Source organism: Astatotilapia calliptera, chromosome 6 (assembly GCF_900246225.1).
Source record: "Astatotilapia calliptera chromosome 6, fAstCal1.2, whole genome shotgun sequence".
Taxonomy (NCBI): Eukaryota; Metazoa; Chordata; class Actinopteri; order Cichliformes; family Cichlidae; genus Astatotilapia; species Astatotilapia calliptera.
In genome coordinates, this window is record NC_039307.1 from 15,531,916 (window position 1) to 15,555,894 (window position 23,979).

The window sequence follows — 23,979 nt, forward strand, 5'->3', positions numbered from 1 at the left end:
GTTCATTCACTGTTCATTCATGTTGTAAACGTAGCCTATAAATTGAGTCGACTTACTCTGCAGACATATACATATTTTAATGATCTCTGAATTGAAGATGTTTCATAGATAGACAAATATAATTTACAGAAAGAAATATCACACTTTCATCAGAGGACACATGTAGATGGAGGGCACTGGTGTCATGCATTTATCTGACATTTAAACACAAAAAGTACCTAATTTAACCGCCTGTTCGCTCGATTGTCATGTCATTTAATTATACCAATCTGCAGTGCTTCAATTTCAGTGTCAGTCAAGTCATCAGGATATTATCCCTTTACACTAACAAAACAATAACATTTTAATTGCACAGATTACTGAGTGTAAAGTGCAATGAATCAGTTCCTTTTCATGCAGGAAGTGTACATCCAAATCTATTTTTAAACACCTTTTCCCCTACTGGTGTCCTTATTTAAAAACAAAATCAAAAACATTTCGTTCATAAAATATGTTACAGTAATTACAAAGACACTTTATTCCAAGTACACTGTACTTCAAGTGAAGTCAAATAAAAAAGTCACTGGGGCCCTCTGCTGGTCATACTTATAATTTCAGTTAAAACAGTACAGTGTAACTCCTTAGGAGAAATGTTATAACTGTGTATAACAGGCATAAAAATGATGATGTGATTTTCAAGTTATAGTACACGGCAGAATATTTACAAAAATAATATTTACATATTCTCTAATAGTGTGCATTCTCAGATATTGTCACCTAATCTGATTATAACCCCCAATAGACACCTCCACATGGATTTCCAGAGAGAAAAGTTGGTAAACTTTGACTCCAATATACCACAGTCTTAACATCTCCCTCACCAGGAGCCTGGTAGCACAGCATGTGGTGTTGCTAGTTTGTGTATCCTTTCACCCAAGACTCTCTAGATTCACCCTGTTTACCCAGAGGATATTTTAATGTGACTGTGGGTGGAGTCATGTTTGTCTGTCAGTGCAGAAAGAGGAAGTGAAACTTGATGAATGAAACCCAAAGTGTTCCCTAATTACACAGAATGACTGCTGTGTACAAAGAAAACAACACACAATCAACTCGGTCTCTTGGTTGCCTGGGTCTTCTGGTATGTGTAAATATATATAAAAAAATAACATAAAATAATCAGGTGACTTTTGTTACTATCCCTGTTTTTATGTTTCCAAATGTTGCACCCCACTGCAGGTCGAAGGCACCATCATGTGAATCTGTCCAAGTACTTCATAAAAATTAGCAAAAAATATTAAAATATCCTCTTTAGTTAGTCTCTAGTTTCACAGAATATGCACAACAGTGCAGAGCATCTTTCCCAGATCAGTGGTCGGCAGTCTCAGGGAAGAGCCCCACTAAAAGTGACTATGGGCAGGCAGAGGAGGGAGCAGAAGGTCGGGTGGAGTGGCTGGATTTGAGCAGAGGCCTGGAATTTTCGTAGCCTCCAGTCAGTGGAGCTGTCAGGTTTGTAGCACACTGATATTTCACACCTGGATGACAAAGAAGGAGATATATGGTTAGAGAAAAACAAACATTTGCAAGGACTGTGTACTGTAAGTGGGTTTTGTCATTTCTGTGTACGTTTCCTGAGAGGAAAGAGGGCCATGGTGACGCAGCTGAGAGAGAGAAACTGCTCCGAGAACAAATCAAGAGCTAAAATCTAATTTGTATGTCTTTGTGATTCTAAACTATTTTTTTCTGACAAATGTTTCTTCTAAACACCCCCCCCCCCCAAAAAAAAAAGAAAAGAAAAGAAAAAGCTGTGTCTTAACGTATGGTTGTGTTACCATGTAGACCACGTAGATGTGAAACAACCTGTCTCAATTAGCTACCATCACATATAGCTTCTTTCCGGTTTCTTTTCATTTGGGTGCACGTGTTTATTTTCATTCCAAACCTGGTGACACTCTGTAGTATCTTCTTCTCATCCTGGTCCAGGCACACAGCAAAAGTTGTGTTTTCAACACCGCTGACCTGCACCTTGTCCACCTTCACCTCAGTCACAGTCAGTTGCTGCAAAGGTGATAAGCGGAGCAAATTGTCACGAACAGACATTTTACCAAAAACCAACAAGACTTCACGAAAAGGAATCATTTTTAAACAACACGCACGACTTTCACACCTCGACCGAGCTGCATTGAAAACAACTCAGATGGGTTCAATCATTTAATCAGGTCTACATTTTGCTGATGAGGTTAAAAACTCTTATAAATAAACGCTCCAAACCCAAACTAGGTTAACACACCAGCATACAGTGCTGCAAAACAATACTACTGCCAAAGCACACACCAGCAAAAGAATTGTGTTCTTGTTTGTGTGTTGTGGCTTTCTGTTCCATCACGGTGTCAGACAGTAAACGGTTCCCATACATGCTTGCGTGTGTGACTAGATATTCAGTCGAGATTTTGAGATGAAATCGAGTGTGTATCGAGGACTCCATCTTCAGTGATGGCTGTGCTGCAAAGCTGTTTGCGAAAGTAGATTGGTGCTGCACTTTCATAACCACAAACCACCAAGGCAGACTGATATCACGTATTGCTCACCTGGTTGTAGCCCTTTTTGCATTTCCCATTCTGTCTCTTCAGGACTTCAGTCATTGTCAGCTGCAGGCACTCCATCTTTGAGTCTGATAGACATCATTTTAGGTCAATTAAGAATACACTTGCACATTTTGTTCATTTTCACCTTGAGAAAGGGTTTCGATTAGAAAACTAGCTTGAGTAATACGGGAATAAGAAAGTGAATGATTCGAATTGACAGTGAAGAATGGAATGTGTTTCCCTGAAATGAAATTGTGAACAGACATAACTTTTAATGGTAAACACAAAGAGTTACATACCTAGCTCCTCAGGATTCTTGCATGCTTTGATTAAGTTTACTGAAGTACAAACTTTGGTTTCTCGCTTCCACTGACTTCTGCCGCTAATAACAACCTGAATGAGAGGAAAAGTAGGGTAAGATTACGGCTCTTTTATTTAAACAAAAAAAAAAAAAAACCCAAAGCACTCCAGTTTTGGGAGATGAGAAAAACAGATATGATCATGACTGCTTCCAGACGACTGTGTCGATTTTGAAAGACAAAGAGATGTCACTTTTACCAATTTCTAATGGTTCAGACCACATGACCACAAAGACCAAACCTTTGTGCAAGTCTTTGTGCTTTGTCACAGAAGTTTGATGCGTCATCTCCTGTGACTCAAGAAGCGACCATATAACTTAAACCAGTTCTTAAGGCGGTGGAAAACTGCACTAAAGTGTTTGTTTGTTTTTCTCCTGATAAGATGTCATAATTACAAATAAAATTTGTTTATAACACAGCTTTATGAAACAAATTTTAATTAGGGATACAACCCAAACGCCATCCTACCTTGTTGTACACAACTTCCAAAGTTAGAGGGACTGCTTCTCGGTCACCATCAATGCCAAAACGTTTACTGGCAGCACCTACAGAAAAAAAAAAGAAAAGCACACGTACACACATAAACTGTTAATCCACGGTACTTAAAAGGGCTACAAAACAATATGTCTACAAAATATTTTTAAATGTACTTCCTGGTGTGGAAAAAAAGACATTTGTGTAGTTTAGCCACTGTTGTCATAAGTTTTTACATAATGGAAACAAAGGGTAGGTCATTTGCACAGTAACTAACAGATAGAGGACATAAAAACATTTCCCTAAACTTTAACTTCTCCAAAGAAATTAAAAATCAGAAGTGCAAGTAGTGTTGACAAGTGAAACTTGAAAAGTAGAAGTGAATCATGATGTAAAAAAAAAAGAAAAAAAAAGCAGTTGTTTCCCTACTATAAATTTAGTAGTCTCAGCCTCATAATAAATGATAATCCATGTCACTGTAAGGAAATGTGGCTGCTAGGCTATGTATAAATGCAAATGTTTGATGCATGCGTCTGACTTACCCATGGCCTTGATGGCTCGCGTTCCTGCGGCGTGACCCAACTCCAGGGAGTGGACGAACACCTCAGTCCTCCGCTCTCCACAAGCTAACGTCAGCTACAAGACCAAAGTTCCTCCGTTATTCACTGAATATGAAACTGTGTTTTGTTGTTAATGAGTGGCAGAGTGCCATTCTCTGATACTAAAAAAAAAACTTGTGAATGAAGTTGCAAGAAAGGGGAACAAAAAGCCCCAAAAAAGCATTTTAAGTGTTAACGTGTAACCAACCTCAGCCTGATAGAGCTGGATTAGAGTTGGCCGAGCAGCATAGCGGCAATAGTACAGGACCAAGTCGGCCAGGATGGGTAGACGCTGCTCATATGAGCTATCGTAGGACTCGGACTCTGTTTTTGAGGTTTGCTGCAGCAAAGAGTTTATGATACATGGTGAAATTCTTTGTTGGATAAACAGGAATAACAGACTTTAGGATAGCTTTGGCTTGGTGGTGGAAAAGTTATACTACAGTTATACCTGGCAGACGATGTTGGCTGGTAAGTTAAGCAGGCTGAGGGTGTTTCTTTCGTACCAAGGATCCAGCATACCAAGGAGATGGGCAATGTCATTAGTACTGTCCCCTATGCCCATGTGGTCCTGCATGAGCAAAAGTGTCATACATTTACCTTTATGGACATTTTGTCTTTCTGTTCAAAAAAAAATCACAAATAATCATTCTGTAGTCATCTTGAAATTATGTTTTCTTTGCTCTACGCCTCAGGTAGCTTAGTCTAAAGCAGACCTTGTGCCTTGTATTTGATATTGGTGGTGGTGTTCTTGCACTTACGTTACACAGGGTTGTTCCCTTTGAAGCTCCAGGTTGAATTAAAGGACTAGAACCTCTCCGAGCTGCTATTACTGCAGAGTCTTTCTTCACTGGCACAAAGTAGAACTGAAGATTGAAAGCCCTGCTGAGACGCGGACATGCAGTCTCCTTTCTCCTGAGGTCATTGTATGCTCGGGCCACCTTCCCCGCTACATGATCAGCACCAAATACCACCACCCTCAGCGTAATATTCTTAATGTCTTCATCACTGCTAAGAATAGGCCTCCTTCGGAAGCAGACATGTTTAAGGGTTTGACTTTGTGGCTGGAGTGAGGGTTCAGGAATATGTAATCTGACCTGCTGTGGCAGGGAGTTGGAACGCTTCTCTCGCACCACAAAAAGGTCTTTCGATTCAGTGTTTCCTAAACTTTTGGCCCGGGAAAGGGGGCTCTTGGGTTTGATGAAAAGCCGGTAGAAGTGTTGGCTTAGTCGAGCTGAACTTTTTGTTGACCTTGGCGAACATTTTTCAGCGACAGGAGAGGAGCAAATGTAGTCATCAGGATCTTCAAAGTAGTCACTATCAGCTCCAGAGGTGATAGAAAGAAGGGAGGGAGCGTACGATTCTGAGGCTACAGACAAGGTGGAGAACATGGAGTCTTTGGATGTGGAGGAGATCGTGGAGAAGGTAGAGGCACGATGGCTGTTGCGGTAGTCACTAGGGATGATAGATATTGCAGAAGGTTCAACACCATGCTCCTCCTCGTCTTTGTCTTCTTCCACATCAATTTCTGTCACATACCTCTCGTCATCAATATCACCCTCTTCTTCCTGCTCATTAGTGGACAGGTAGCCAGTTTCATGCTCCAAAAGGGTGTTCAGAACATCTGCAGGAAACAGGATATAAATCTTACTTAGAAAATAATATTTAAATTTAGCTATCAAAACAGAGAGAAAAACACCTGCTGAAAGATCCAGGAAAAACTATCCTTAAGAGATTGATTTACAAATTCTCTGTCAGCTAATAGGAAAAAGTTTATTCCCAAATATGAAGTACAAATAAATACAAGTTGAGTTTATTACCAAAGTTATCTTTTTCCCAGTTAAACATGTAACATTTGGCTGTGGGCAGGGGTAGCGTCTGCAACATTCCTAAGAGAAGGGCAAAATAACAGTCGGATTAGTGCCATGTAACACACTTCCAACCTCCAACCCCCCAGTTACCAAAACCAGCCTTACCATCAGACTTCCTTCCATTGGAAGCAGGGATCTTTATCTTCTCCCTGAGTTTCTCCAGTCCCTGGATGACATGACTCCGCCCCTTCAGTGGTTCACTCATGGTAGCAGCTGCCTCTAAGGCATTGCTTACCAAGGAGTAGATCTCCTCCAGCTCATTCACAGGTTTTTCCTGCAAAAAGTCATGGTCTCATATTAATCTCATATTGGACAGTACAGGTTTTGACCATGTGATGTCATAACATTTTCCTTTAATAAATATTTATAGATTTCCAAACTACAGTAACCATCTCAGAGTTTAAATCTTGGGCTGGAACTACAAAGCAAATATCTCACATCCTGAAAACATTCTTCAAACATAAAACTACTGACAAGCAACTCCTTACGACGATATCGTACGTACGCTAGAGTCTTTTCCCCTTTTATTCAGTTCAGTTTAGCAACGAACATCTTTGTTCCTGCCAGCGGGGAAAGCCAAGATAAAAACTACATTTATCTAACCATCAAAACCTATTAAAAAGGCATGTACTTAAGTCTTTGTAGCTTTATATAACAAATGTAATGTCAGAAATTCAAAGTAAAGATGGTTAATGGTAGATTAACATATTCATTCAGGTTAGGTTTAGAGTACACTAAAAAATACTTTCTCCCATTAGCTGTGGGTTAAAAATGAATGAAATATCTTACTAAAAGAAATGAATTTAGTTACAATGAAACAATGTGATTATTTAGCTTGTATGAGAATAAAAAAAACAACCCAACTATAACAAAATGTGTGTTTTGTACTACACCACAAAGTTTCCTAGCTTTTTACAATCAATATTTGCAGAACAGTACATTTAGCACACTTACCTGCAGAGCTCTGTGAATGCTGTGCAGAGGGTACTTGGTGCCTAGTGTGGACTGGAAGGCGTGTTTAATCAAAGTGATGTAGGTTTCTCTCTGTGAGTGCTGAACGCAGCTGAGCTGCTCAGCCACTGAAACAAAGTCAGCAGGAACTTCACTGGGGTTCATCAGCAACACAGTCCTGTCAGCAACACGGAGTGTTAGAGTAAAACCTTGACTTGTACACAATGTACACAACCTATACACTGTATGCAGGACACGATGCAAACAGGATGCTATGGTCATGATGAGGTTTGGTGGGTAGAAAAGGGGATGGAAAGGGATTTTCAAAGTACTGAGATGACACATCACACATGGTGTCATTAAGTATGGCACCTGTAGTTTATTTTTGTTGTTACTTTACACGTGGGATCGGATAAATGCAGCACGAATGGCTGTGCAACTTTTTCACAAGAAAGCAGAAGGTGCAAAGTTAACACACCAAAGTGAACTAAGCATACACCATCCTCTGCATGCAGTGCTTCAAAGGTAGAGAAAGCACAGTGTGCTTATGCAGCATAGGACCTTTGCAAATGCAGATATCAAATATCACCAGCACTTGGACTAGTTGTGGCTAATTTTTTTTTCTGTATATGCTATTTCTTTCTACATAGGCACATGCTTACATGCATATTCTATATTTTTATAGTCTTTAACGTAGTGAGCAGTGACATAGGGAAGCCTTACATGGTTTTTGAGCACTGGATGGATGTGTTCAAGCCCTGCTCGTCCCTCACCAGTCTCTGAAAGGAAATTCCTGTTTGGAAAACAGAACACAAACATTTGAATTGACACCAAAAAAAAAAGCATGACTACATTAAATGTTGTGGTGGAATAACTAGAGGCAGATGAAGGGTAACTGATGACCTAATTACTAATAAATTATTGAAGTGTTAATATTGTTAATCATTAAAATTAGCCAATGCTGCTCACGGGACGGTTAAAGTCAACTGAAATGAATAAATGAGGTATGGGTACCTCTGGTTGTGACCTTATCCGAACAACAAATACACACCAAAACACTACACCAGCTAACACTCATTCACAAATCATTAAGTCGTCTTTTGTTGTTTTGTTTTTTTAATCTTTTGAAATACCTGACCATTCAGCTGAATTTCCTCACTCATTTGTGGTTTCTGCTTTCTGTAAATGCTGATACTACATCCGTTTTCAAACAATATCCAGTTAGAATGAAGAAGTTTCTCTTAAACCTGAAACCACGTCATCATCCTGCCTCTGTCAGGTGTACACGCTACAAGCAGAGCTCTTTTTCCCCCCCAAGCGTTATCCTAAATGCATTTCTTTGACTTATCACTAGGGGGAGTACAGTTACAACAGGTGGATAAGCAAGAGGTAAATTAAGCATAGTATGTCTAAGAGGGCAAAGATGTGTGAATTAAACAGACACATAAAGAAGAGAAGGACCACAAAAAATAAACAACATTCTCCATATTTACCTGGGGCCTTCATTTCTAGCTGTATTGTGGAGAGAAGCTTTTTACACACACTGCAGTAGGGTTCAGGCCATGTGAGGAAATGGCAAAACACATCCATGGCTTCCTCCAGCAGGTCTGTGTTATCAGTGCAGTACGGTGTCTAAGACCAAAGCACAAAAAGATGTTTTTACTCTACAGGAGCTCTGTAGACCGCAAGATCCATCTCAGAAGACCAACAACATACTGAAACTACGATTATCATAATTGTTCATAATTCAGTTCTACTTCTACAATCTAGAAGCTTTGAAGCATAACTCAAACTATTACTCTGTTTTATATAAAACCTCGATGAATTATTTAAATAACTTGTTATTTATATAGTGAATAACTGTGCCTAACTGATCCAATACGGAAAGACCATTTTCTTTTGGAGCAACTGGCTGATCAACAATCATAATTTGATCCAGAGGGATCAGAGAATGCTTTTAATTGGAGCCATTTGGTCCATTAAGTGGGATGTATTAGTTCATAAGAGGTGGAAACACAAAGCAATACAAAACTGTTCTTTTCAGTTCTGCTCTTTTTTCAGGAAATGAAATGTATTACATATCTTATTGTCATGTTTGGGTCATACTATGGTTGTTCATTTGTTGTATATTACAAAAATATATGTAAAATAAAATATTTAGCAAGAAAGAATAAACGGATAAATCAAAGGTTTTCTGTAGGCATGATTTCTGCATGATGAAAAGGCTTCCTTTCACATCTTTCATTGTTACGGTTTCTAGTATTATGTAATTATCCTGTAACTGCTTGAACATACGTCACAGGGGATTGAATTGAGAAACTAACTGAACTTTAAGATGGAGAAAGCTCATACCATCTTGGAACACTCTGAATGCTACTGAGAGGTGAAGAAAGGTCACATATTTTGATAACATCTGTTTTTAGACAAGCTGTACCTGCAACAGCGTGGAGGAGAACATGATAGCGAGAGGAGCCACCAGCTCATACTGACACTGCTCCTGAACCTGATCGCACGAACAGATGAACACAACATAAAGCGAGTAAGGATTAGTTAATGTAGACTTTTGATTATTATAGCATTCATTCATCAATGATTAATACATCTTTTCTCCTTGACCTCTCACCTCTCGGGTCTTCCTGATGATCTGCTGTAAAAGGATGATGAAGTTGTCCGGATCTCTCTTCACCAGCTCCTCCAGGCTCCATCGGTTCATTGACTGTCCCACTGAGCACATCAGCACTGCAATACATGCGTTTTTACAGCTATAAACAACATATATGCTTGACATTCTCACATATTTAATATCTAATGCTACGATTCTAATTTTCTACATATTTTTAGTAGCCATCAAACGTACCCCATAGTGGTAATGAAACAAGGCACTGGACAATATTGTGCTAGGCTCTGACACTGGTTTGCAAAAAACACCCAACAGCTTTTTGAAGTCTCAAGCTGTCACTTCTGGTGCGTATCATAGGTGTGTATTATCACCTTTTGTTCACTGTTTCACTAAGGATGTTTGCGTATGTACAAATACGACAGGATGGATTTCCTGTTGTTAGAAAAAAATAAAATAAAAACAAGATAAGATCTCAGTTTGAAAGATTTATTTTGCACTAGGTTATTCACAAAGGGTAATTTGGTAAAAGTGCAGTTGGCAAGTCCCAGATAATCAATTAACTTTTTATCAAAAGTCTCAATATAAAGCTTTTGGTATACATAATAATGTTTTACTATTTTCTGTTACAGTGTGAAACAGAAACCTGAATTAAAAACAACAAAGTAGATCTGTGAATACAGTATTTCAAACCACACCGATCTGTTTTTTTGAGTGTGGTGTATCACAGTCACAAAAACAACTGAAAATGACACCTGACTCCTCACAAGCATGTTATTTTGATATGATCCCTCGATCTCCGTGACTTAGATTGCACATCAATCTAAGGAATTAAAGCTTTAGCAGTCAAACACAAATGCCGTCCTATAAACAGGCCTTTGCATCCAAGTGCGCTACCTAACATCTCTAAAAAGCAGTGCGCTATTTGCATCATGATCACACCTAACCGCTTGGGAGCTCTAGTCTTTTTTAATATTGCTGGTTATGGGAATACAGCTGCCTGTTTTGAATGATCCTGTTAAGATCCAGAATGTAATACATCAGTGCTTCAGTAGACGGCTTGTGCTCAACATGTGGACGTTTACGTGAATGTAGCACATTACATATCCCTGGAAGTTTATCCGGTCAATGCATTTCAAAAATAAAAATAAAAGCTCTGAATTGGAAAAAACGAATGATGAAACGAGAACGCCAAACTAAGACCTTCAGGTCACGTTTTAAATGCCAAAATCACATCATCACCACCGATCAGTTTGCACAGGTATGCGTCATTCTATCTGACACTGGTTGACGTGCGGAGGCCGATGCCAGTTTGATCTTCCGCCCTGTTTTTATACTCTGCATCACAGTACCTCCTGCTTCTGATGCCTCACACACACGCTGCGGTCTGTACCACCACTTCCTCCCAGCTGTCTATTCACACAACTTCCTTCAACACCCAATAGTGTGCTCCACCAATGATCTTTCAGCAACAGTGTCATCAACAAGCAGCTCAGACTCTTCTGAGCGTATGTCGCGCACAGTCCCTGTGTTAAGAGCTCGTGAACAAACAACTTTTTCTGTCAACACCACATGTTACACATGTCCAAATGTGCTTGCTAGAGGTTGATACTTCTGAGAAAATGTGGTGCCTTTACCTTCCTAGAAACAGAATTTTGACCCCACACTCTAAATGAACGCCTGTAATGAACGATTTCTGTTCATTGTATGGCACTTTAGACTGAAAAACCTGCTGTAAGCAGATAAAATTACAAAACTTACAACAAACATATTAACAAGAGCCATGGTTAATGCCGTGATACGATTTAGTTAGTCAGAACTATTGACATTTACGATGGCTTAGCCACACATTTTGTCCCAGTAAACTATGCCAGTGAACCAATACAAGTCACAATACAAGGAGGTGAAGTGAGAGACAGAATGAGCTGCGACCAATATAACTCCATATAACAAATGTAACAATTATATCTGTGCACACAGAGTTCAGACTCTGTGTATGAAACTCTGAATCAGGCTCCTCGTGGCTTTATCTCAGAATAAAAATAATAAAGATTAAAAGATATTTGGTGCAGTGACGACACTAACAAAAACAAATGATGTGATTATATTGCCATGGCAGATAGGAGCACAACCAAGCATTTGCTCTGTACATCTCTAAAAAGATGCACATTAAAAAAATGGTGTTGTAAAATTCAGAGGATGGCGTTTGTCCAAGAAAAGCTTTTTAAGGCTTCACAGGATCAGCTGTCTGATTATAACCTTCTTTTATAACCAGATCTTAGCGGTGATCCTATAAGTCCTTGGTAAAACTGCAGGATCTTACCGTTCCAGTGATGTGCTGCTGTGGGACTTTGCCGCAGTCCATCCAGACACCTATCCAGAGCATGCTGGATCCGGTCCTCTGTACAAGAGGTGTGCTGCATATTCACCACTCAGGTTCTGGAAAGAGGCAGGAGAGAGATGATTATTAAGCACCGAAATATGATAAGCATCTCAATGCCCTTTAATGTCTTCTGTGGAAGATTATCTTCAAATACATTCATGCATAATGTTCCCATGCAAACGTACACACATGCTCCTCTCTTTTCCTCAACAGTGTGTTGTGTTATCGCATTTACTTTGCATGAAGGCAGTTCACTCGGCAAGTATGAAAATCAGTCAGAAGAAGATACACAAACCATAATCTAAGTGGTAAGGAAAACAGACACAGGGCTATTTGTGTCACTGTTTTGTTGCTATAGTTCCTGAAATGTCCTAAACACATTTGACAGAAACCTCCGCTGCCTCAAAGCAGCCATATTTATCTAAAGACTTAAATGGATCTGTGACCACTTTAATACAACGGTTTTAAGCAGACCTGCTTCAGTTATAGTGTATTCAGCAGTTACATTGTACAAGGATGGGAATTTCTGGATTTAAGACATTACATATTGCTCAACAAGCTTTGACTGAGAAAATTTTAAAGGAAAACAAACTGGAAAGCAAACAATTTTCACCATTTTTAACAGGATAAAAGAAAACCCCCCAGCCCGAAGTGATTTTAAAATTAACACACACACACACACACACACACACACACACACACACACACACACACACACACACACACACTGCAATCCTATAAATGAGAGAGATATGGCGAGGAAGAGCTTGTTATAGAATTCCTGTATGACAAAAATGTGCGTCATATTTTACCACTGACTCATGAGGATGTACTGAACTTCACTTTTTTTTTAAAACTTTCAGTTTATCAGCGCGTTTGGCTGTTTTTCATGCAGCAACTGAGGACAACCCAGGTGTGGCAAGCTGTTTCAGTTCTGTTATGAACACATCTCATAAGACATATGCGTAAGGAAAAACACAGGCGTCCGCCAGTCAAATTAAAATGGGCTGAGTAGTCACTTGTAATTCTTGGATGTTTTTATATGTAGAAGAACAACATTTGTGGTGGCAGAAGGTTAACGACACAATTTCAGAGCTGAAAACTGGACCTAACCGCTAACCAAACAGTTTATAAAGAAGAAAGTAGTTCATAGGTTTGAAAACGGTAAAGTGAACATCTCTTTTCACGGGCAACTATAAAATTTCCCGATCTAGCCTTTCAGTTCAAATTAAACAGGTGTTTCTGTGTGGGCCAGCTTGTACTCTTATTAGGAATAGCCACAGAAACCATTTTCAAAGAAGCCTGTTGCTTTCGATACAACAAAAAGTGCACTCTCTCATAATTTGTCAGGAAAACCATGGGTTTTCAAGCACCCTTAGTTGCATCCAACTCACCATGGCATGGTATGAATCTAATTATTCTTAGATTTTTCCAGACTTCCCATAACAGAGTCCAGCTACACAATGTTACCATGACCTAATTGCATGTAATGACCCCATTAGATGCAATGATGACCCCAGCTGTGTGATATGTTGTATTACACAGATGGTTTTCACATCCAGGTTAGACAACAGCTTTTTGAACATTTTGGGGGAAACATCAGCATTTCTTGCTGAATATGCATTTTTACATGTTTTTCCCAAATAATCTGCATGAGCAAACTCACACATGACCAGCCTCTGTAATGGGAAGAGGAAACTAACCTACGATCTATTAAAAGAGGATGTAAACAAGCTTAAAGTTGGCTGGCTGGACAATGAGTTCGAGCTCCAGAAGCATACGCAACTAGTTAATTAATATATAAAAGTAGCTCTGTATCGGTTGCATTGACGAGAGAGGCATGAGAGACATTTTCATGTGCAATACTCTAGTTTTAGGGTTAACATATTCAATAATTTGGGGCCTAAATGTATTATTGAAACCAATAAACAGCTTCTAACTTGTTAATGCATGTACACATAGAACAGGCGCGTTTTCCATAGTTAATGTTGGAAAAAGATTGTTTAACATGGTCAGAAATAAGCTTGCTGATAATGCATTACGTATCTCCTCAATACGTTTCTCCTGACTCACTTAAGAATTTGGAAATGCAATAAATGCATGTGCAAGCATGAGGAAACATCCAAATATAAGAAGCAGAACAAATACTTCTGTAAAAACAAAAATTAAATTAAAATTAAAATGAAGGCGACAGTGCTTTTAGAAGATTTACAATTTTAGAAACAGAGCAACCAATCAGATCTTCTACCTCCCCCCGACAGAAACGCTCAACAGCTTAATCGAGTTTGTCCTTCAAGAGTTATTTTATTCCTTTAAGTGAAATCTGAATGTGCCAAAGTTTAAAAAAAACTATCAGCATGCTGTGTACAGAAACATCACCGGTGTCAACAGTACCAAGAAAAAAAATAACTTTCATTTAGTAGTAATGGCTTTTTTTCCACACTGATTTCACATTCACATTTTTTTTAGTCAGTGTAATCTTCAACAAGAATGGTTATGGAGTGATGGTAGACCAGGACCAGAAATGAGTAATGACATCAAGCTGTGTGTCTGATTATATCTCCTCAAAATTTCCCCTGACAGGTTCACAAATTCCCCACTTCAGATGAAAGCTAGAAATACATGCTGGCTGACAGATGAACGGTGTTACCAAATTACTCACTTGATCTTTATACACCTACACGCCTAATAACTCTAACTGACACACACTGACACACATAAGCACATAACTGTTTATCCTTGACTTCAGAGGACAGGAAGTTGAGTTACACTGATTACCTGGAGATTTTTTCTGACATGTATCAAATGCTAGTTAGTCTATTAGTAACCCCACTCTAGAGTAACAGTAAAACATGTCTGCAATTCAAGTACTTAAGACATTGCCCAGGAAGGGAAAGTTTGTTAGTGTTTGTGAAACTAGATTTAAGTCCCCACAGCCTAAACACAACCCTGGCCACCAACAGTCTGTATGCTTGAGAGCAGGCTGGCATTTGGGAATGTGCTTGTTTCTTGGCCAGAGTTAGACGGGCAGCAGCTGGTTAACTTGGATTAACACAGACTGAATCACATGCTTGTATGTGTCCACAAAAGATGTGTAAAAAAAATAATATCTGTTGAAGAAAGACGTCATAATGATAAATGTCTATAATGACCTTATGGAAGATACGGAACAAACAGCTTGCTTTTACGCCTCTCTTTTTCTTGGATTAGCTAAACAAGATGATACTATTTGGCAGTTTTTTATCTTTGGAAAGAACCAAGGAAAGTGCACTTCCTGTTTCCAGTCTCCATAATGAGCTAAAACATTTAGATACCAACTGTAAATTTGTATTTAAGTGACTTTTATATTAACCTATGAACCAGAACAATAGTTGATCATCATCTAACAAGCAAGTTAACAAGGATATTTCTCAAAATGTCAGACTGTTCCCTATGAGCCACAACAACTCATAGGGAACAGTGCTGTGGACATTGACAACACAGCACAGCACAAAACACCTTTAGGAAAATGTGCGCTATTGTTTCCCCAAACAATTGTCCTTATTTTTACTCACAACTCGTGCTTAAGTACAGATGCACAGCACTGACATCCAAACTTCCAACCTTGCCATAGGCACGGGTCAGGAAGTTCATGCAAATCCCAAGTTCAGGAGGCCAGATGAATGAAACTCAATTATCCCACAGCACTCCACTTTCCTAAAGTTACCATTCAATAACAATACCTTCAGCTCTAGGCATAAACAAAACCACCATGCAGCACTTTTCTCAGCCGTCCCTCCTCCCCAGAGATGTATTGTCTCTAAAAGTGTTCCAGCGGCACTGAGCAGGACTACAGAGCCGTGTGCGTTGGATCCTTGTATTGAGTGCTCCGGTAATTGTCAGGGCTGGACAGAGCTGGATATGAGCCCAGTTGATGTGGAAGGAACTAATAAATTAAAGTTGTAATGACTCTTACATCCAACGTGGCGTTCAATGAGGACACGTAAAGGTAATAAAAGAGATGATAGCACTGTATGATGCAGTGAAAGTGTTACATATGAAAGAACCAACTGGTATAGTCCCTCTATGTTACTTATTCAGTACTCTTTTACCAAACATGGATGATTAAGCTTTTGTTTGGTATTCTTCTCAAAGAAAAGTCAGATATATTTTAGGAAGCTGCCATCACACACCCTTTTGCAATGTAAGATGTACATCCAGCTATTATTAATCTTAAAAACAGCGAGGGTGTCTGCTGAACTATTAACCTGTCAGTGGAAATCATAAACACTATAATAGAAATACGGCAAAAACAGCTATATACCACATCCAGATTGTTGCGGATTTTCTGGGCTTATGCAACTACAGGGATTTTTGCAGCAAAATTCAACCATAAGCGTCATCGAAGTTGTTTACATAGACCTGCTAGTCATGTTGCAAATGCAGCGACTTTGTGGTGTTTCATAAGAGGATGTATGCAGTACATCCCTAAGAGTCAACAAGGTCACTTCCACTTTTTCATGGCTTACATTCTGACAACAACAAGCAGTGTTTCTATGGTTTAGAGCTAGTTTTCAAAAACGTAAAGCGAAGTAAGCATTATGTTACAGAGACAGTCCTTAAAGAGCTTAAAAAATAAAAAATAAGCATGGTTCATGCACTAAAAACACGGATGGTGTCATGTTTTGATCTTCAACATCTGCATGAAGCAATCTATTCTAGGAAGAAACAAACTAGGAAAACATTAACTGATAGCTCTGTCTACCATCAGGAGATCAACATACAACCAAATGGTAATCTCTCACAGAGATATCTTTTAAGCTTTTAGCCAATGTTTGACTCTGATAGACTCCCCGCTCTGTCAATAATAGCATCCCCAAACCACCAGACTATACCACTATTCCACCCACAAATGTTTAGTTCCTTTTTCCTTTCGCTTACCTGCCTGCTCCACACTGAGAAAAGCCGGCCATTCAAGCAACAGCTGATCCAAACAGAAACAGCTTCTGTATGAAATCCAAAGGATGAATTCTGGGTTTTGATTTTGTCACGATGACATTAACATTGTTCTTACATACTGGTTTTTGTGTAGAGTGAACACCCCCCCCCCCCCCCCCCCCGCCACCCGCCACCCGGTTATCTTCCCTTTATAAGCCCATTTCTCACTTGTGCTTCTTGTAGGGTTTTTCATCAAACTTCCCACAGCGCATCCAACGTTTCACCTCAGCCTGCGTCCCTCTCTTTCTCACAATGTCCTCTTTTTCCTCTCCCTCCATCTCCTCACGGACCTCTTCCCATGTCTCCCACAGATCCCATTACCGAATGCTTCCTAACAGGAAGATAGCTTCCCTGCGTCGCTGAGGAAGCAGGTGCCTCTCTATTGTTGTGGTGTGATCAGACTCTTAGATATACTCCCACAGACCAGGGACGAGATCTCTGTGTATATATGTGCATAATACATGCGTGCCTCTCATTTTAATTGACAGTCACACACCCCACCATCACCCTCACCCCAGCCCCAAACCCTTTCACAACTTCAATATTCACATCCAACCTTACTCTCTTCCCCTGACCTAGTGGATGTGAACCTGCCTCTTATGGCTTTAGGAAATAACAGCAGTCCAACTCCAAAGCTCTGTTGTAATTAAGTGCTTCCCTTTAGTCCAAACAACCTCTACCGGTGACCACTTGGCATTATATATAAGCTAAGCAGGTCAAAAAGTAACACTGTGTGGATGTGGCTTTTGTTTAATGCTATTATGCTGTATTTCCTACTTTAGAGCATCTAGAAAATACCTCATTAGGAAATAATGAAGGTGAACTTGCTCTTCAGCTCTGTGTGCATGTGCACGGCTGTTTAGAATCATCAGCTTTTATACTAATAATGCAACGAGATGCACACATATGCTGTTGTGCTGCTAATTACAGCAGCAAAACAAAGGGCCTGTTTGGTCACTCTATGTAAACTTTGGTTTTCACTTCCTGAATAAACACTGATAAACATATGAAAATTTTAATGCAAATATCAGGTTCTTTAATATCAGATTATGAAACTCAGAGGAGGCAGTAGAAGCACTGCAAACAAGACTGAGCAAACAAACAAAATAACAAAAACTATATATACTATATACAACAGCATATAGGCAGCATAGTCAGTATATAGGAATGTTTGTCTGTGTTCTAACTATATACAACAGTATATAGTATATGTATAGTGAATGCTAACAGATGCATGTGTTTACACACCCGGGGGTGTTGACCTCTAAGTATGTGTCGTAAAGGTGAGCACGAAGATTTTACTGATATCAAAGCCTTAAAGAGACAAACAGGAAACAATTTGACGAATAACACATAGCGGTAGGATTCTGCAGTCAACCCTCCTAGATGTGAAATTGTGGTCAACAATCTCATACCCACAAATCAACAGGCTTGATCTTGTTCTTCGATACAACAAATGGTCCGCGAGCTGCTCCAGCAGTTATTATTTCTCAACATAGGAGTGATTGTATTCCAACTCGATTGTGAAATTGGACTATTTCTATGAAAAATAGATGATCCCTTCCTGCCGTTGTGCAGAACAAATATGTCATCATCTAATGGGTGGGGTGGAAGCACGGAGTAGCGTGTAGTTCTTTTTCATTTTTTAACTTTCTTGAGAAAATTGTGACATGGGGTAGTGGGTAAATCATGCGTACGCCTGAAACATGACTCCAGTCACAAATAGAACGCCTACAAAGATCACAATCCTGACCTAAAAACACAGCAGATCATTTCTGGTGAATCTGGTTGCGAAGACAATCACCAGGGATCATTTCTGCATATGCAGAGGAAGTTATACAAAACCTTTCATAGCTTCAAAGGAAAATGTGGGAAGTCTCATCAACTGCAAACAACTGATATGATTAGATGCATCACTTGGGTCTGCTTGAGGCCACGCAACGTAAAAAGCAAAATCTCAGCCCAAAACATGGAAAAGTGATGTTGCAGAATGTCTAAAAATCTTCTCTGTTTTTTGAAGTGAGTTTTATCTTATATTTTTGTTTTGTCTTCTCAATATCACTCAAAATCACAGTGTGACAAATGCAGCTACATCATTACATTACTGGTGACAAGTATCTAAATTACTAGGCACTTTATTCAAAAAGCTCCTCGAGTGACCTTTAATTGTATTGTACTTGTAACCCATGTGTGAACAGCAAAGGGTTGTTGTTTTTTTTCCCCAGTAACAGGTATCACGAGTTCAGCAGTTTGCTTGGTGGCATTTCTGTGGGTGGACAATCAAAAAAACTTGGTCTTTCTTCTCACCCTGAACTGAAGCTTCGAGTAAATCGGGATCCTTTGCTTGCATCCCTGGTTAAACTCCAATAGACTTCCATGGCAACCAAAATGACCCCAAGGACAGGAAACCTTTCAGCTCATTGGTGCAACTTAAAGTGCTGACCCACAACTCTTCCTTCATCTGATCGCCTGGTCCCACTAGCTTCAAGTACTTTTCTCCTTCTAAAAATCACAACATATATTTTAGACACCATCCAGGCATCTAACACGTGCTTCTGCATCTCTATACTTCCTCACTGAATACTATAGGCATGAATCACATAGAAAGTCTAGAAAAGCAGAAGTCACCATAATGGTAGGACTGTGGAGGTCTGTCAGATCACAGGTTTCCCATCAGTGTTTGATGCTGACAGAAAACAAAACAGTTTTTAACACTGCTGAGAAACGAGCTCTGGTGCCATAAAACACACGTACATGAGGAACAACTAGATTACAATAGATGAATGACAGAAGCAGCTTCACTTTGACGGCGTCATAAACTGTCGACTCTTAGATGCAAACGTAGATGCGCACAGGTGACACAAACAGTCTGTTGTCATATATCAAAGGTTCATGAAATTCAACACAAACATATCTGTACACAGTTAACCCATTTGCGAGTGGAACACTGCTGGTCGCCTTTAGAATAAAATATTTCCTTCTTCACAGTCTTACCTGTGGGTTATTGGCCAGCCTCCATAGCCCCTGTGCGTGTCTTAAAAGTCCAAAAAATCCAAGGGAAGGTGTCTCCTGTTCAGCGTCGCTGCCATTCATTCAACACGCACATCACGATTTAATAGGCAAACCCACATCCTGGGTAAAAAGAGCGGAGCCGTACGCCGTTCTGCGCTTTACATACAAAAACTGGCTCACAAACACGGCAAACAGGAAGTGTATGAGCGAGGCGCATGTGAGCACAATGACGACGGCTGCTGCTGCCGCTGAGAGTGTAGAGCTGGGAAGTGGAACTGTGTGGTAATCCGTGTGTTTCTAGACCTGTGCATGATGTTGGCCTCGGAAAAGAAGTCACGCTTCATGTGTGCGTTTTATGCGCACATTACGTTCACTTAAACCCAAGATATGTATTTCTGTATTTTCAGTGTCTTTTAAATTCAAGTGTTAAAAATAACTATTTTGAATGACAGAGAAATTACTCAAACCTGCGGACTCTGAGTTTTTCATTTTCTCTGCAAACCCCATTCTGTCAGGGAAACACTAGCCTTACTTCCCCTGTCGATTTGCTTGTCATTTACATGTTATCTATTTGTGTGACTTTGAATTCCCCTTCTCTTAAAGAGAGGGAAATGCAATGGCAAGCTAAACAAACCAGTGACAGTAAACACTGTCTGCGTTTCGGCTCAGAACTCTTGTCACTCACTACCAGCACAGCAGCATCTGGATCCAAAGCTTATATAATATAAGTTAATGAATATAACATTGATTTAGATTTAGTTTCTAGTTATAAAGAAAGGTAATTTTTACATAATACACAGAATATATGTATATTTTTTATATAAAAAATACATTTTAAAACGACATATTATATTCCCACAGAGCTTCAATGTAATCTTAAACTCAGTTTTTAGGAAATATACATGTTTAAATATAGTCTATTTATGAAAAAAGGAGCGCAGAGATTTAGTGTAGGGTTTGTTTATCAGCTTGTTGTTTGTTGTTGCCTGTCTTTTGTCAGTCACAATGATCACTGTGACATCAAATATCATGCTGGATCTACCAGTTCTATCATGAGACTATCCAGCTCTGATGCAAACTCAGTAGCCATGTCATGCCAAAAGGCTTGGAGGAAATAACAGAATGGGAGACTGCAAAAGGATATGCACTGCAGAACTTCACTGACTGATAGAGAAGATGCAAACAGTGCATGGAAACTAAGCAAAAATTTGACAAAGAGAAATAAAAACACACTTGTAATTGTTATAATATTTGAAAATCAGGACGTAAAGCCACAGACAAATGAAAAAGATAAGGAGCAGGATGACCATGTTTTATAAAGATCTGTCCACAGAAAGAAAGTTCCGTGTGCTGGATGTGAATTTCTTAAAAAAGGATTCCCTGAAATATCTTTTTTTTTAGGTTGGACTATTGTAATTCATTTTTATCAGGTTGTTTTAAAAACTCCCTGAAAAATAGTCAATTGATCCACAACGCTGCACTAAAAGTATTAAGTGGGACTACAAAGAGTAGAATGGGAGACAGAAAGTTTCGTTTTAAAGCCCCTCTTCTGGAACCAGCTCCCTGTTTGGATTTGGGAGATAGACGCTCTCTCTGCTTTTACGATCAGGCTTAAAACTTTCCTTTTTGATAAATCATATAGTTGGGGCTGGATCAGGTGACCCTGAACCCTCCTTTAGTTACACTGCAATAGGTCTAGTGAACTGGGGGGTTCCCACAATGTACCGAGAGTTTCTTCTTTACTCACCTTTTTCAGTCAGTATGTGTTTATACACACCTCTGTATTAAATCATTAGTTATTATTAATCTCTGGCTCTCTTCCACAGCAAGTCTTTTGTGTTGTCTCCCTCCCCTCACCCCAACTGGTCACGGTGGATGGCTGTCTCTCTCCGAGCCTGGTTCTGTCTGAGGTTTCTTCCTGTCTGAGTTTTTCCTTCCTACAGTCACCGAGTGCTTGCCCACAGGGTCCAGCTGATTGTTTTCTCTCTGTTATTGTAGGATCTTTATCTTACAATATAACGCACCTTGAGGCAACTGTTGTTGTGATTTGGTGCTATATAAATAAAACTGAATTGAATTAAACTGAAATTCTTGTGCTGCATTTTTCTTTATTCCTGTGTAATTCAGTTGCTTTGTGGATTTAAAACCAAAGACAAACCATGAAATAATAACTTGAAGATAAAATGCTAAAACACATGAGCAAAGAAGCAGAACAACTTTGTTTGTCATGCTGAAAAACAAACTTGTTGCCAGTCACATGCTTTCCAGATTGCGCGGTGATCAAATTCTGACGGTACTTTTCTGTGTTCATAATTCCATTATTTTTAACTACATCTCAAACACCACCAGCTCAAATGCAGCCACACACCATGACACAGCCTTCACTGTGTTTTACAGATGGCTGTAGACACTCGTTGTTTTACCTCTCTCCTCATCTCTTTCTTTTAACAAGCTAAACCAACATCTTTCATTTGAATCAGTCACTCCATAAGACTGGTAGTCACCAATATCCACTTCTTGTGTAGTTTGGCATACCTCAAGCTTTTCTCCCTGTTAACCTTCCTTAAGAAGGACTTCTTAACAGCCACTCTTCCACCGAGACCAGTTCTGATAAGGTTTTCCTGAAACTTCATCAGAAAAGGTCTCATCTGGCCCTTCAGCTGGGTAATTTCTCAAGTCCTGCGTCAACTCTTTTCAGGATTTTTTCCCATTTCTTAAGAACATAACTTTCAGATACTGTTCATCATCATAGATAGTTATGTTTAGGCCTGCAACTTCTTTCTTTTGCACAACTTCCTCAGTTTTTTTGAAGGATGGGCTGCACACCATCCCAAAATAAAACAAGTTTTTTTTGTTTTTGTTTTTTTTACTAATAACTCTCTGGGAATCACCTTGTTGATGTAAGAATACCATTTTATACCCATGAAAGAGTGTTGGCATTTTTTGTAGATTCACCTTGGGAAAAAAAGGGCAGAAGGAAAAAATTTTCATGCTTTTGAGACAGGTGGCTACTAACAAAGGGCCTAAAAATACAATTGTCTCTATGCAAAGCTGTCTGTTATATGAATCATTCAAGCATAAAAGTGGCACCGTAAGTTACGTCCCCTTTTATGCCGAAATGATTCATAGGTCAGTGTCAAGTAAAGAACGAGGAAACAAAACATTCCTCTGAAAATTATCTGGTACAAAGACTAGACTGAAAATAAATGAAAAAGCAGCCAATGTCTGAAGTAAAACTTTGAAAGAACGTCAGTATACTGGACAAGTCTTGTTCAAGACCCCAATTCAAAATTACACAAAAGTCTGGCACATCAGAAGCAAAATACAAAGAAACACGATTTCATTTCAATACTGTATAAAATAATTTTATCACCTCAAATTATTTTAAAACACGATCCCTAAATGTTAAGGATTCACAGGAACCACGAACACTCAGCCTCTAAATGTTTCTCATTTGTGGTTTTTATCTCAGTTCATCTACAACAGAGTTGACTAAGTTGCCTTTAGGTTGAGGTGGACTTCTGTTTTGGCAACATCAAAGTGTATGCTTTGCTAGTACTGTACCATAAACTTTCATTTTGGAAATGCAGCTCACCACGGGAAAATTAGGAAATGGCAAAGGACCTGACAGCACGAGGAATCATGAGGATGAGCAGTCAATTCCTCACAAGGTGGAAAAAAAATAAACTTTTGGGAGTGCACTGAGCAATATTTTTCAGACGTTGTTGTGCTTCTGTTGGGGCTTGTTCAGGTGCCAAAAGAACGGGCACAGCGTCTTTTTATTGATGATTTCACTGCTGATGCCAACAACTGAACACATGCAGAGGTCTACAAAAGCGCTCAGATTCAACCAGCACGGAGCCTAAAAAACAAAAACATTATTTTTTACAATTTAATGTGAATTTTCTTGTAGCTTTTCTAGTACTCCTGAACTTCGAGCATGTTAACAAACTTTCCAATCTGACTGATTTTGTAAAGCGAATTTGTTGTGTAGGTAGTATAAGATAAAAAGTAAAAAAATGCATTGAATGAAATGAGTAATTGATGCCTTAATTTGTTAATTTCAGGTAATATGTCTTGAAAATTTCTCACAATATCCCGGATAACGAATAAAACTGGACCTGGCTATCATAAGAGCCCATCCTTCACTCCTTTAAGCAGTGAATGTCTTTATT

General features: G+C 39.2%; 1 protein-coding gene across 2 annotated transcripts; it reads right to left on the minus strand.

The window, feature by feature from the left end:
• Positions 1-58: 58 nt before the first annotated feature.
• pik3r5 (phosphoinositide-3-kinase, regulatory subunit 5) lies at positions 59-20,107 on the minus strand. 2 transcript variants are annotated; one of them, XM_026170529.1, is made up of 19 exons: positions 19,787-20,107; positions 11,756-11,871; positions 9,439-9,554; positions 9,250-9,318; positions 8,309-8,447; positions 7,539-7,608; positions 6,819-6,993; positions 5,970-6,138; positions 5,814-5,882; positions 5,533-5,617; positions 4,755-5,448; positions 4,445-4,564; positions 4,202-4,333; positions 3,937-4,030; positions 3,389-3,465; positions 2,861-2,954; positions 2,565-2,647; positions 1,919-2,034; positions 59-1,511 (listed from the first exon to the last, which is right to left on the minus strand). In XM_026170529.1, the coding sequence occupies exons 2-19, from the start codon at positions 11,853-11,855 to the stop codon at positions 1,361-1,363; spliced, it is 2,553 nt and encodes an 850-aa protein (XP_026026314.1). In that variant the 5' UTR covers positions 11,856-11,871; positions 19,787-20,107; the 3' UTR covers positions 59-1,360. The 2 variants fall into 2 exon arrangements, with proteins under 2 accessions (XP_026026314.1, XP_026026313.1); XM_026170528.1 differs by having other exon boundaries at positions 4,755-5,617.
• Between the last annotated feature and the right edge of the window lie 3,872 nt (positions 20,108-23,979).

Coding starts and splice junctions, on each gene's coding strand:
- pik3r5 (XM_026170528.1), bottom strand. CDS start 11,855: ATGCAGCACACCTCTTGTACAGAGGACCGGATCCAGCATGCTCTGGAT. Junction 4,565..4,754: donor AGGGAACAACCCTGTGTAAC/GTAAGTGCAAGA, acceptor TTGCTCATGCAG/GACCACATGGGCATAGGGGA. Junction 4,031..4,201: donor TCCAGCTCTATCAGGCTGAG/GTTGGTTACACG, acceptor TTGGTCTTGTAG/CTGACGTTAGCTTGTGGAGA.